Source organism: Siphateles boraxobius, unplaced genomic scaffold, assembly GCF_051911475.1.
Source record: "Siphateles boraxobius isolate OS27281-9 unplaced genomic scaffold, OSU_SipBor_1 205, whole genome shotgun sequence".
Lineage (NCBI taxonomy): Eukaryota > Metazoa > Chordata > Actinopteri > Cypriniformes > Leuciscidae > Siphateles > Siphateles boraxobius.
This window is the reverse complement of record NW_027508817.1, coordinates 45,363-60,770: the sequence shown is the minus strand read 5'-3', so window position 1 is coordinate 60,770 and position 15,408 is coordinate 45,363. Positions and strand designations below refer to the sequence as shown.

At 38.1% G+C, this 15,408-nt stretch overlaps 1 protein-coding gene across 2 annotated transcripts in view; it reads left to right on the top strand.

The window, feature by feature from the left end:
* acsl6 (acyl-CoA synthetase long chain family member 6) overlaps positions 1 to 6,156 on the top strand; it is a 78,096-nt gene extending 71,940 nt beyond the window's left edge. For both annotated transcript variants that reach the window (XM_077237670.1, XM_077237671.1), the window contains 6 exons: positions 409 to 497; positions 1,063 to 1,179; positions 2,317 to 2,460; positions 2,541 to 2,642; positions 2,830 to 2,901; positions 4,743 to 6,156. In XM_077237670.1, coding sequence (XP_077093785.1) covers positions 409 to 497; positions 1,063 to 1,179; positions 2,317 to 2,460; positions 2,541 to 2,642; positions 2,830 to 2,901; positions 4,743 to 4,883 — 665 coding nt within the window. In that variant the 3' untranslated portion in view covers positions 4,884 to 6,156. The remainder of the gene's footprint in view (positions 1 to 408; positions 498 to 1,062; positions 1,180 to 2,316; positions 2,461 to 2,540; positions 2,643 to 2,829; positions 2,902 to 4,742) is intronic.
* Positions 6,157 to 15,408: the final 9,252 nt, after the last annotated feature.

The following is a 15,408-nucleotide window of genomic DNA, read 5'->3' as shown; positions in this document are numbered from 1 at the left end:
AAAGTCTCTTTGCCCTCTTTAATATTAAGAATACGCAGGTTTTGCCTTCTACTGCAACTTTCCAGATCTGTACATTTCTCTGTGAGCTGCGAGACACTGCTTGTTAGCTTTTCATATGTGTATGGATGAAAACGGTTCCTTTACACTGGACTGAGCCCCGAGTTACTGATAACTAGCCATTTAATTACAAGATGATTCAGTCAGGGTGAATACTGTGTAGCAGTGAGAAATATATGAGGTCTCTACATCCACTGTGAAACTGCGTGGCAAGCTCTCCCTCCAGTGGCTTGTTTTTGCATTACACTTCGAGTCTTCTGTGTTTCTCAGTCATTATGTCCTCTAATCAGTCACTATCTGTTGAATCCTCCACACAGACCTGTATGTTACTGAGGTCTTGTCTCTCTGCAGGTCATGTAGGAGCTCCGCTGCCCTGTAACCTCATTAAACTGGTGGATGTGGCGGAGAAGAACTACTTCGCTGCTAAAGGAGAGGGCGAGGTTTGTTATAACCCTGTCTGTGTGGCTTACGCTTAGTTTAACATACACTGGCAAAGACAAGTCTTTAAAAAGCTGCTTCACAAAAACCTTCTTAGTGTTCAAACCTATCATTTGCAACAAATGCATGTTCAAATGTTCCTTACACCTTGAGTAGACGTCTGTACAATCATGTCTTTCAAAAAGTATGAATTTCTGAAGTGTAAATATTGTTTTCCTGGGGTTAGTTTAACTAACTGTGAAAATATCCAAGTATAAATGTCACATCAAAAAAAAATCGAATGCATGTAAATTTCTTGCAAAAACAACACTGCTTCACTTTCTTTTTTTAATAAATAAAAGATTTGTATTCCATGGCGTTCTGGAATAGTGCTGTGGATGAAGCACATGCTGGAGAGACTGTAACAGGAAGTCATATGTTATACTGTAACAGGAAGTCATCACAAGCTTGATTGACAGTCATGTCCCCATGCATTTGTCTTAAGAGCGCAAATCTCTCTCCCTCCAAACACAGAATATGGCATTATTAAAGCATCATCCATCATTCTTCTCTTTGTTTTTGCTTCAGGTTTGTGTGAAAGGCCCAAATGTTTTCAAGGGTTATCTGAAGGATCCCGTGAGGACGGCGGAGACGCTGGACACAGATGGATGGCTTCACACCGGAGACATCGGGAAATGGCTGCCGGTATGTCGGCCTGAAAATGTTTTGTTCTTCTTTATATACAAGAGACCACGATGAACAGGACTGTCCTGCTGCTGTCCCGTCCTGCCTTTAACCAGCGTTTTTGATCATTTTCATAACCCTCACGGCCCCCAGAATATTTTGTTGTATGAATATCTGAACATATATCAAAAGAAAGAACAGAGCCTCTGCTTTTAAACAAGCAAACAAACATTTTATTCTAGCTTCATGTTTTTATCAACACTTGAAAGTTTCATTTAAAAAAAGGTGCATTTTGAGAAAAAAAGCTGAGAAATCCACTTTTTTTCAAAGACTACACCATGAGTGTCAGCAGTGTTTTGATCTGCAGATTCTGTAAAAATTCAGAAGATGTGCAATAGCGTCCCCTGCCGTATAACAGTGAACTCACAGATTCTGTCAATGGCAGGGAAAGAGCTACTTTTACCTGATTTAACCCTTTAAATTAGTGTATACAGGTTGGTTCATTGATGTGAACCAGATCATTTAGATGTTAGCATTTTGTTCAGTGTATCGGTTTATAGATTCTGCTTGACTTGAGACTCATGCATTTTCTCAGCATTCCTCGTCAAGTCACGTCTCCTTCATTTATACAGCGCTTTTAGCAATATAGAGTTTCACAGCAGCTTTACAGTGATAATAGGAGATTACAGTAACAGAGATTGTTTAGGCTTTACAGCAGATCTAGAATAAAGTTATTGTCCAGTTAAAGTTAGTTTTGATTGATTCACTTCAATTGTAAAGATCATTAGTTATTAACTTAGTGTTACAATTTACATATTAACAGTGTTTGAACTCGAGAACGCAAACCTTGAAATAGGTTCCAAGATGCAAGCCTTGAAAAAGTTTGAAAAACTTTTCTCCGTGTAAACTTCAAAATCGTGAATCTGAAAATGCTGACAGTGTGCACATGCGTATTACGTGTTCAGTCTATAGTCTCTTGAACACCAGCATTGAATAGGCTTATTTTAATGATACAGAGTGCTGGATCAAGGCATTAACCCTGCATAGCCAACCCTGCTCTTTACTGGTGTTAGATGTGGGTCAAATCTAGTGTCCGTCGGGCCGTTTAATAGACAGACAGATAATAAGAACAGCTCCTTCCATTTGTCTGTCCTTCAGAACGGCACCTTGAAGATCATCGACAGGAAGAAGCACATCTTTAAGTTAGCGCAAGGAGAATATATTTCCCCAGAGAAAATAGAAAACATCTACATCCGCAGTGAACCCGTGTGTCAGCTGTACGTGCACGGAGACAGCCTGCAGGTCAGTCGCTCAGCATTAGCCTGAATGTCTCGAGAGTTCGCTGCGCTGCGGATGCTAATGCTGACTGATTGTGTGTGCAGTCGTGTCTGGTGGGAATCATCATCCCGGATCCCGAGGTCTTTCCCTCATGGGCTCAGAAGAAAGGCTTTGAAGGATGCTTCGACGAGCTGTGTGAAAATAAAGTAAGGCTCACCTGAACCCTAATCTTTTATGCATTTGCTGCTTTCCCGGACCGAAATATAGTGTCGGCCCAGATCTGGGCCGTGTGGAATCCATGTGTACCAGATGTGGGCCGGATCTGGGCCGACACTATGTTGCTGTCTGGGATTCACCGAGTTGCTGACCATTGTCTGTTTTGTCCATCTAAAGGGCCTGAAGAAAGCCATCCTGGATGACTTGGTGCGTTTGGGAAAAGCTAGTGGCCTCCATTCATTCGAACAGGTACGTTTGCTGTACGTTAGCTAACAACTACAGTAGTAAACCACAGGTGTTTGTTTCTTAAACAATTTTTGGTATGAACATTAGTTGCTCAAGTGGTCACACGTGTTTTAGGACTAGGTTCAATTAACTAGAAAGCATTTTATGTTTAATGTTTTATTTAAAGGTGAAGCGTGTCCTTTCTGCACCAGATGGACTAATGGGAGATTTTAATCAAGAGCCCGTTCTTCATTGCTCGTTTAACACACTTGAGATGATGTGACTTGTGCCAGATCTTCTCATCCTGATCTCTTGCTCATTGTGCTTCTTCAAACACAGTTGTCTGAGATTACTGTGTTCGTTTGAAAGAGCAAATCTATAAAGACTCAAGACTATGACCAGCAATGCTGTGATTGGCTGGCAGAATGACATCAATTTAATGACCTCATTTAAAAGTGTAAATGAGTTCAAATTATTATTATTATAATCATTTCACTATCATCCCAGCAAACACAGAACGTTCCCCTAACGTTCCCGAATGGTCCCATGAGGTTATTTTTTTGGGAACCAAACAAGAACGTTATAGGAACGTTCCATGTAGGTTATTTTTAGGTTCCATTTTTATAACGTAAGGAAAACGTTCCGGGAACGTTCCCCTAACGTTAAGGGAAAGTTCTAGGAACGTTCTGGGAACCAAAAACTAACGTTCCCAGAACCTAAATTTGTTTGCTGGGATTATGCCGAGTTCTGCAGATATCAGGACCATTTTTCAGAGGACACTTTCAGAATAATCTCTGACCTAATCTGATTAATTGTACATCTAATGTTAATCTAAATATTATTTAGCTATTCCCTCACAAATGAACTAAAATTGGTGTCTATTGTTATAGCAATTAATGTTTATATAATAATAATAATAATTATTATTATTGCTATATTAAAAGTATTTTTATTTTCAATAACTGGTGTAACAGACTTTCAGTTTCTTTCAGCTGGAAAAAATCTAATAGTTTAGGTGAACTAAACCTGCTCGGCTCAGTAATCCACATACGAAGAACGGGACAACCCGGCAGTCGCTCGCTGAGCCAGTTCAGGAGTTATTACAGGCCAGGAGTTGCACAGAAAGTCACGCTTCACATTTAAAATTGTCACAACTAGGGCTGCAGATAGATTAATTGCAATGAAACCGCAACGCGATTTTCGATTATTTGATGCGCAGCTTGTCAGTGCAGTGCGGCTGATCGGTAGTAAACGCTGCTTTATCTGAACACCAGAGGGCGCTCTCACGCAGACACGCCAAATATCCTCCGCTGCAGAAGTACAATAACGCATATCATTCCAGGAAATCCCTATCACTGTAGCTGAATAAACAAGATTTAAACGCTTTGATTGTTGATTAAACATGACTTATAAATACACGACTGCCTTATTCTGTGTAAGAAGCCACATCATCTCAGGGAAGGATGCTGAACTGTCGTTATGAAGTGAGTTTGGAGTAAAAGCATGTTATTAAATGTTGTCTTTTGTTGGACAGGAGGCTCATAAATGATTCTCATGTTTGAAAAGATGTTTGACGTGTGTTGCTTTTTCAAATGCACACTATAAGTGACTCAAACTCACAGTGCTTTCAGAGTGAGCAGCGTTTAAGAGCCGTACATCAATGACAAGCTGCGCATAAAAAACAACCGCAGCCTTTACGATTTCTAAATCACGATAAGCAAAATCGGTTTAAAGTGCGATTACATGGAAATTGCGATTAATCGTGAAGCTCTAGTCACAACCATGAAATGCCTGCATGTAGAGTGACCGTGCAAGTGAAACACACAACCTTAATAGTTCACAATCCTCTGTTTGACTCCTCTCAGGTTAAAGACATCCACATTCACAAAGAAATGTTCTCCATACAAAACGGATTGCTGACCCCCACTTTAAAAGCCAAGAGACCCGAGTTGAAGGAGTATTTCAAGATGGAAATCGAACAACTGTACAGCAACATCTCCATGTAATTGTTCCGTCACCAAAAGATGAGGACGTTTTATCGACATTGGCATTCCTTCACTATTTGTTCTTCCTCGCTCAAAACTAGCAGGCACTAAATGCTCCGAATGAGCCATGGGCGTCAAGACCACGCATGAGCTTACTCGCATTAAACGAGTAATTCCCCTTGGGCCGTTGGTGGCGAGCTGGTCCAGATGGAGTCGTCCTCAGACAGCAGAAGCAGATCCAGCTAGCATGCATGCTTGACTCCATGGAGAGCAACTAACCCACAGTTCTCCTCCATTCATGTTTCGTTTGTGGGTCCAAAGGGAACTCCAGTGGCACATTCCCAGCTAAAAGCCATGCATGCTGTGTTCCGGCGTTCCATGACTGACATTCCCAGGTCCTTTACGGCATCAGAAGACATTTTACACGCACTCACCGTATGATGCTTGTATATGTAGGAAAGGCCTACAAGAGAGGCTCGCTTGATCAAAGTGAGCATGCCATGCAATACCGCGCTGACCTGATGGATCGACTCGTTTTCAGTTCTTTTCCATCCCAAAGTATTTCAATAGTAGCGTACATTTTGAAGAAAACTAGATGTGAAACTATTTAAGCAATGGTTTGAAGTGTAGAGAAACCAGGATTTGAATCTGCTCTTGAATGATATCAGAACTCTATCTTTGTATTTCACAAGGGGTCTGGAATGGGGATGGGTGAAAAATATGAATCTGCAGAGATATTCATTTATTCTGGTTACTTTAACTTAGGCTTTATGGCATTTAAACACAATGCATTTCACATTCCACCTTTCAGTCTGGCCTATATTGTGTGTTTTTTTTTTTTTTTGTCTGTTTGTTAGAATGTTATTAGCTAATTTAATGATCAGGGTTATTCCGTTATTCATTTATTTATTACTATCAGAGGTAATTCTAAAGGTAGCTCCATTTGGATGCCACTAAGCTCTGTATTTCTTACAAAAATCAAGCTGATAAGTCCACATTCCTGCTGATTTCAGTGGTCAGACTGAAAAACGACGACCAGTGTCTGTCTAAAGCATTCAGAGTCTTTCAGTCAAACAGCTATTAGACATTTAACAGTCTGAACATGTAAGCCTTACACGTTTTATATTATGTTCAAATTTGGAGAATGGAACACTTTTTTTTTAAACAGTTCCCCTGCATTTTACCCGATAATAAAGTCTTTTATGCGCATGTACATCTCTGCATATACACAAACATAGTGATGATGAGTGTGTGCAAAAAATGTAAAAATAAAGAAGAATTCTTTGTAATTCTATTGGTTGTGGTGGTCGTAAAAGTATTGTGAACCCTCCTCATTTAAATCGGAGCAATATGAATTAAAGTATTGTTATACTTATAGTAGATTTCGATTATGGATTGATTTAGTCCGACAGAATTTCTTGGGTTGTTTGTTGAGGCCACAACAGCTTTGAGTTTTGTTTTCCCTGATATTTGGCCATGTATTGGAAACATACAGTCTTACTGAATGTGTTAAGTGTAACATCTGAGACAGGCAAAGAAACGGGCTGGAAAGGGGATCCAAGTCCGAACATAAAGTAACTGATGAAAACATGGAATAGGAGGGAACACACTAAACCAGGGAATGTCCATTCAACAGAGAACAAACAAAACAAAGGCCTATATATACACAGACAGACAAGCTTAACAAGATAACAAGGGGGCGTGGCTAATAACAAACAGCTGGGGAGACTAATCAACATTAAACCTACAAAGAACTGCAAAACATGGAGCAAGACAGGAGATCGAGTTAGGAGCATGACCAGGAAGAAGTATCGGGGTGACGGTGGGAGGAATGGCATCTTTGAGCCCTGGAGTAGATCTTTCCGGAAATATTGAGAGTATGGCAAGTGAATCGGATGGCGAGCAAGGAGAATGGCATGAGGTTACTTCAAAGAGAACAAGAAAGAAGAATTCTGAGTCAAGCCACAGTGAGTCAGAACTTCAGAATGAAATGAAAAAAGTGAAGAAAACAAATGTGACAGAAGAATGGAAAGTGGTGATCGAGTTTGGAGAAACTTCTAGTAGCAAGTTACATCCAGTAAAACTTACTAAGGCAATTCATGACGAAATTGGACACATTAAACAAGCTAGATTTCTTAGTAAAGGCAAGATGCTGATTGAAGCAGTCAATAGAATACAACAGCAAAAGATTTTGAAAATGAAGACACTGAATGAAGTACGAATGAAAAGCCACATTCCTGGAGCTAATCGTAAGGTTAGAGGAGCAATTAGTGGAGTTCCAGAAGATATTAGTACTGAAGAAATTAAGAAAGAAATAAAAGGAGATAGAGTATCGGCAGTGAAACGTCTTCTTACAAGATATCAGGGGAAATTAGTGGAAAGTCTATCTGTATTACTGCAATTTGAGGGAGATATGCCACAAAAAGTAATGATTGGATGCATGTGCTTTAATGTGAGGGAATTTATACCTAAACCATTACGTTGCTTTAAATGTCAGAGAATGGGTCATGTGGCTGATCAGTGTAAGTCTAAGCCAAGGTGTGCCAGGTGTGCAGGAGAACATGAGTATGGCCGCTGCTCAGAAGGTACTAAAACTAAATGCTGTAATTGTGGGGGGGAGCATAGTGCTGCCTATCAGGGATGTGAAGTACAAAAAAGAGCAAAAGAAATTCAGAGATATAAAATACAAAATAAAGAAACATACTCTGAAGCAGCAAAACAAGTCACATTGGGAGTGACAGTAGATACTCAAGAAGTGGGTCAAAAAACATTCTCAGCAAAAGACTTCCCTAAACTTCCACAAATGCATAACATGAGTACCATAAAGTGTTCACACAAGTGTGCAGTAAAAGACGATACTCTTATAGTAGATAAGTATAAATTTGTAGCTTTCATAGGTATGGTAGTGAATGTAGCAATGCAGCAGACAAAGAAAAGGTCTAGGCTGAGGACTATTGTTGAGGCAGCAAAGGATTATTTGGGTATCACTGATATGACTGTAGATAAATTATATGAAATATTAGCACCTAATGAAGGAGTATCTCAGGTTAGTGATTAAGTTCGTAATGGGTTTCCTTATCCTTCAATGGAATGCTAGAAGCCTAATTGCAAATGGACAAGAATTCAAGAGATATGTACAACAGCTAAATGTAAAACCTGATGTTATGTGTATTCAAGAATCATGGCTGAAATCACACCTGGATTTTAGCATAAGAGGATATAAAGTAATAAGGCAGGATAGAGATAAAGGTCAAGGGGGGGGGGGGGGGGGTGCCACCTTCATTAAAGAAGGTATTTCATATGGGAGAGTAGCAATGAATCACAATGATGATTTAGAGGTAGTGGTTACTGAGATTTGGGTGAATAAGAGACGTATAGTAATTGTTAATTTGTTTAATCCATTAAATCTTCATTCTTTTACATGAAGTATGATCGAGGAAACAAAATAATATGGTGTGGGGATTTTAACTCTCATAATACACTTTGGGGTGGGAAAATAACAGATTATAATGGATTGATATTGGAGGAATTAATTGAGAATAAAGGATTGTTATGTCTAAATAATGGACAAGGCACTAGGGTCAATCTAAGTAATGGAGTAGAGTCAGTATTGGATTTAACATTGGTGTCTCGTGAGTTAGCATGTGGGAGTAAGTGGGAAGTGAAAAGTGATAATAGTATAGGAAGTGACCATTTTCCAATTTTAATTAATTTTGAGGAAAATTTCAGGATTGAGCTTGATGGGGTCACAAGATGGAAATTGGATAAAGCAGATTGGAGTAAATTTGTAAGTGCTTGTGATGAGGAGTTCAATAAAATTGATATGACAGGGGAAGTGGAAGAAATAAATGAAAGTATTACCAAAGCTATAATGAACGGAGCATTACAATCAATTGGAAAGAGTTGTAGTAAAAAGAAAGTTAAAATGGTACCATGGTGGAGCAAAGAATGTTCTGAAGCCATCAGAAATAGAAATAAAATGTTTAGAGAATTGAAAAGAAACCATTCAATGTTGAATTTGCTAAATTATAAAAGGGCTCAGGCAGTAGTAAGGAAGATTATCAAAAGGGCAAAAAAGAAATGCTTCAGAGAATTTTGTAGTACTATTGGAAGAACATCACCTCTAGATACAGTTTGGGGAATGATCAAAATAATGAGGGGAATTAGGCAAGATAAGGATCTTCCAGTGTTGAAGAAAGGGGAAGAAGTAGCATGTGAGAATAAAGAAAAAGCAGAAATGTTGGTAAAGAATTTTGTTAAGATTCATAGTTCAGATAATTTGACACAAGAAGGTAAAATCAGAAGACAACAAACTTTAGATAGATATCCGGAGGTACTAGGAAAAATATCAAATAATCAGAGTCCTCTACATGAGGCCTTTACCATGCATGAGCTGAGGAGGGCTTTGAGTAAGAGTAAAAGAACGGCACCTGGAAAAGACAATATAAGTTATAGTATGATAGAACATTTAAATGATCCTACATTGGGTAAAGTATTGGAATTATTGAACAAGGTTTGGGAGGAGGGTAAATTACCAAAAGGGTGGAAAGAAGCAATTATTATTCCGATTAAGGAAACTGGAAAAGATCCTTCAAATCCTGATCATTACAGACCGATAGCTTTAACATCACATGTGTGTAAAACCATGGAGAAAATGATTACAGAAAGAATAACATACTACTTAGAAAGAAATGAGTTATTTTCACCATTTCAGAGTGGATTTAGAAAGGGACGTAGTACTTTGGACTTGTTAATATGCATTGAAAATGATATTAGGAAAGCACAAGTAAATAAAGAGGGGGTAGTAGCAGTTTTCTTTGATATAGAGAAAGTGTATGATATGATGTGGAAGGAAGGTTTGCTAATAAAGCTAGATAAAATGGGGATAGGTGGTAAAATGTATAACTGGATCAAAGATTTCTTATTTGGCAGGTACATTCAGGTTCGTGAGGGTACTTCTATTTCAGATACGTTTTTAATTGAAAACGGCACCCCTCAGGGGAGCGTCATTAGTCCAGTACTCTTTTCTATTATGATTAATGATGTTTATAAGAATGTTAATCATGATATTGGAAAATCACTTTTTGCAGATGACGGGGCAATTTGGAAAAGAGGAAGGAATATGGAATTTGTTGTAAAGAAAGTTCAGGAAGCTATTGATGTGGTGGAAGATTGGTCTTTGAAATGGGGATTTAAGTTATCTGTTGAGAAATCTCAATCCATCTTTTTCACAAGTCAAGTCAAGTCAAGTCAAATATATTTATATAGCGCTTTTCACAATACAGATTGTATCAAAGCTGCTTCACAGTATCAATCAAAACAACTTAACAATGTTTGTTTATTACTGGAAAAAAAAAGACATCCAAGTTTGGTAGAGCTAATCAATGGTATGATTGGTTAATTAATTTGAATATCCCCAACTGAGCAAGCCAAAGGCAACAGTGGCAAGGAACCGAAAAACTCCATCCAGTGACCTAATGGTGTCCTAACACCCCATCAAATGACCCAATGGAGAAAAAAAAAAACCTTGGGAGAACCCAGGCTCAGTCGGGGGCCAGTTCTCCTCTGGCGTTTATGAACTAGAGGCCGAATTTACAGTAACTGTAAGATAAAAAATTTATATGAATGCCTGGCTAAATAGATGCGTCTTCAGTCTAGTTTTAAACTGGGAGAGAGAGTCTGAGCTACGAACAATATCAGGAAGGCTATTCCAGAGCTTCGGAGCTAAATGTGAAAATGCTCTGCCTCCTTTGGTGGATCTGGATATCCTAGGAATGACCAGAAGCCTTGAATCTAGTGATCTTAAAGAGCGCAATGGATTGTAAGGCGATAGAAGATCCGTTAAATAGACTGGAGCTTAACCATTTAGAGCTTTATAAGTCAAAAGCAATATCTTGTATTTAATACGGAACTTTATAGGTAACCAATGAAGTGATGATAAAATTGGTGTTATATGATCATATTTTCTTGATCTAGTAAGAACTCTAGCGGCTGCATTTTGGACTAACTGTAGCTTGTTTATTGAAGATGCAGGACAACCAGCTAATAAAGCATTACAGTAATCTAGTCTCGAGGTCATGAATGCATGAACTAACTTTTCTGCATCAGAGACTGATAGCATATTACGTAGCTTAGCAATGTTTCTAAGGTGGAAAAAGGCTGTTTTTGTAACATATGAAATATGCTTTTCAAAAGACAGGTTGCGGTCTAGTATAACACCCAGGTCTTTTACTGTAGCGGATAAAGTAACAGGGCATCCTACTATGTTAAAGTCGTGCTGTGAAGGGTTTTGTGGACGGTTTTTAGAACCTATAAGTATTACCTCTGTCTTGTCTGGATTTAATAAAAGAAAATTACGCGTCATCCAATCTTTTATATCATTAACACAATCTGTCAATTTGGATAATTTAGCGTATTCATCTGGCCGTGATGAAATATAAATTTGAGTGTCATCAGCATAACAATGGAAACTAATTTTATGTTTCCTTAGAATATTACCAAGTGGCAGCATATATATTGAGAATAATAAAGGGCCTAACACAGATCCCTGCGGCACTCCATAGTTTGCCGAAGTTATAATCGATTTTTCTCCATTTAAGTAGACGAAATGGTAGCGGTCAGATAAGTATGACCTGAACCAGCTTAATGCTTGTCCTTGAACACCAGTGTAATTTTGTAGTCGATCTAAGAGTATTGTGTGATCTATAGTATCGAACGCAGCACTAAGATCAAGTAAAACTAGTACTGAGATACAGCCTTGGTCCGAAGCTAAAAGTAAATCATTTGTGATTCTAACAAGCGCAGTTTCAGTGCTATGATGTGGCCTGAATCCAGACTGAAACTTTTCATAGATGTCGTTTTCTTGCAAGAAAGAGCCGAGTTGAGCAGACACAACTTTTTCTAATATTTTTGAAATGGAAGATTCGAAATGGGTCTGTAATTTGCTAGGTTATTTGGATCTAATTGTGGTTTCTTAATAAGAGGTTTTATAACTGCCAGCTTGAACGTTCTTGGAACATGACCTAAAGATAAAGATGAGTTAATAATATTGAGAAGAGGCTCTTCCACTATAGGTAAAACTTCTTTCAGTAGTTCAGTTGGTATAGGATCTAATAAACATGTTGTTGTTTTAGATGAAGTGATAAGTTTATTTAACTCTTTTTGTTCTATGGTTGTAAAGCATTGTAATTGTTCTTGCGGGGTGATAATTGCGGCTGAATTATAAGGCGCAAGCAGAGATCGAACGTTTACGATTTTGATTCTGATGCTTTCAATTTTCTCGGTGAAGAAGTTCATGAAATCATTACTACTAAACTGTAACGAGGTATTTTGTTCAGACGACGTCTGTTTATTTGTTAGTCTAGCCACGGTATTAAATAAAAACCTTGGATTATTTCGGTTGTTTTCTATTAATTTGCTGAGGTGCTCCGCCCTGGCCGTTTTAAGGGCCTTTTTATAACGTGACACACTGTCTTTCCACGCGATTCTAAAGACCTCTAAATTAGTTTTTTTCCATTTACGCTCTAAATTACGGGTTTCTCTCTTTAAAACATAAGTAGTATTACTGTACCATGGTGCTATACTTTTTTCTCTGACCTTTTTTAATCTAATGGGTGCAACAATATCCAATGTTCTAGAGAGAATGGAGCTTATAGTGCTAGTTAGTTCGTCTAGTTCATCTGTTTGTTTGGGTTCAGGCAGCAGCTGGGACAGATCAGATAAGCTATTTGAGAAATGATCTATGGTGGATGGACGAATTGTTCTACCAGGTCGATAACGTGGCGCAGCATGACATATTATAGCAGTGCGTAATATGCAAGTTACCAAGTAGTGGTTAGTGACATCATCACTTTGCGGTACAATATCTATATCGGTTGGATCGGTTCCATATGATATAATTAAATCGAGTGTATGATTAAGACGATGAGTTGGTCCGGTGACGTTTTGCTTGACCCCGAAGGAGTTTAATAAATCTGTAAACGCAACCCCTAACGCATCATTTAAATTATCTACGTGTATGTTAAAATCTCCAAAAATTAATGCTTTATCGACGTTGACCAAAAGATCTGATAGAAAGTCAGCAAACTCTTTTAGGAAATTGGCGTAAGGCCCTGGAGGTCTATATACGGTAGCCAATGCTAGAGATAATATGGTTTTTTTTCTTACATCTAAGAGCGTAACATTTAGCACAAGCACTTCAAACGAATTAAACCTATGACGAGTTTTCTGAGTAACATTAAGGGTATCTCTGTAAATTGTTGCAACACCGCCGCCACGATCGATCAGACAGGGCTCATGCTTATAACAGTATCCTGGCGGAGTAGACTCATTTAGACCGAAATAATCATTTGGTTTAAGCCAGGTTTCAGTAAGGCACAGAACATCGAAATTATTATCTGTGACCATTTCATTTACAATAACCGCCTTAGGTGTGAGCGATCTAATGTTTAGGAGACCTAGCTTTAGAAATTGTTTTTGTTCCCTACTAGCGAGATTTTTTGTTTTAATAACAATTAGATTTTTTCTAGATCCCTCAGTAGATTTATTATTTGATCTTAGTAAACGAGGAATAGACACAGTTTCTATGCAATGTTCTACACTAGTATTAATATCAATTAAATTGGTGCAGTGGACACTGTGATTTGGATTTTTGGTTACTAGTCAAACGGTATTTAACATCTTGGAGATGTTATCCGACAGAAGATCTGCCCCGATTCTACTTGGGTGTAAGCCATCAGCGCGGAAGAGCCTTGGTCGCTCCCAAAACAGATTCCAATTATTTACAAAAATCAGTTTCTGCTCATTGAAAGAAAGAAAATAAATACTTACAAGAAAGAAAGTCAAAGAAGATATTTGTCTGAAATTGTATAAACAAAGATTAGAAAGGGTGAAAATATTTAAATTCTTGGGGTTATGGTTTGATATGTTGCTTACGTGGAAAAATCATTTTAATAAAATAAAAGATAAGTGTAAGAAAGTATTGAATATTATGAGATGTTTAACAGGAGGTGTATGGGGAGCTGATCGTGTGGCGTTAAGAAATATTTATACTGCATTAGTTAGATCAATTCTAGAATACGGATGTATTGTTTTTGGTTCAGCTGCTAGTTCATCTTTAAAAAGGCTGGACAAAATTCAAGCTCAAGCATTGAGATTATGTTGTGGAGCAGTAAAATCAACTCCAATAGCAGCACTTCAAGTGGAGGTTGGGGAAATGCCATTAATTCTGAGAAGGAAACAGTTGAGGGCAAATTATTGGGCTAACTTACAAAGTCAAAAGGAAACACACCCAACAAAAAGAAGTTTAAACGAAAGTTGGGAAAGCAATAAAATTAAAAAGGAGGTATTTAGTAGTGGAATTACAGAGATAACTAAGGAGCTAGGAATCAACAATTGGGTAATTAGTCCAACTGCCGTAATACCAGTTGTTCCATCATGGTTACTACCTCAACCTAGAGTTGATATTTCTCTATTAAAAAAGGTTAGTTCAAGCAAAAGCAAGTTTAGTATGCAAGCTTGTGTGAATACTGTGCTGCATGAGAGATATGGGTATTATGTACATGTATTCACGGATGGGTTAAAACATCCAGAGAATGGAAAATCAAGCTGTGCATTTTACATTCCTGAACTAAAAATTAAGGTGTTTAAGAGACTAACTGATCATTTATCGGTCTGCAGCAGAAATGATGGCAATTATGTTTGCATTGCAATGGATAGAGGAAGTCAAACCCATGAGAATACTAATTTGTTCAGATTCAAGTGCAGCATTGCATAGTCTCAAAAGTGCGTCATCAAAATGTAGCGAGGATATAATGTTTGAAAGTTTATTATCACTGTATCGTGAGAATAGTCTAGGGATTGATGTTCAGTTTTTATGGATCCCAGCACATATTGGCATCCAAGGAAACGAGATGGCAGATTCTTTAGCTAAGGAAGGGTTAAAGATAAATCAGGTAGAAGTGGCAGTACCAATTAGCAAAGCAGAGATTAAATCATACGTACGAAGCAAAATTAAGATACAGTGGCAAAAATTATGGGATAATGGAAATAAAGGAAGACATTTATTTAAAATACAGCAGAAGGTGGGGGAAGAACAGACTCTGCGGAAGAGCAGGAGAGAGCAGGGGATGATTAGCAGAATCAGGTTAGGTCACACAAGGTTAAATGCATCTCTGCACATTATAGGGAAGCATCCAACGGGAAATTGTGAGATATGCAGTCAATCAGAAACTGTGGAACATGTGCTGTTTGAGTGCACTAAGTACTCAAATCAAAGACTGGCTCTAAGGAATGGACTGGAACATGAAGGAATCAAACAAATGGATATTACAAATATCTTCTCAAATAATTCTGGAAAGATGGTGCTTAAAATCGTGTCATCGTATCTACAACAAACTGGACTAAACATAAGGATTTAAACAAATGTAACTAAGATACAGTAGGTGGCAATAATGCTCCATATGGTTGCAAGTCGCCAGTAAAAAACGAAGAAGAAGCAAGACAGGAAATAAGTCCAGGAACACACAAGACAGGGGAACACAGGTTG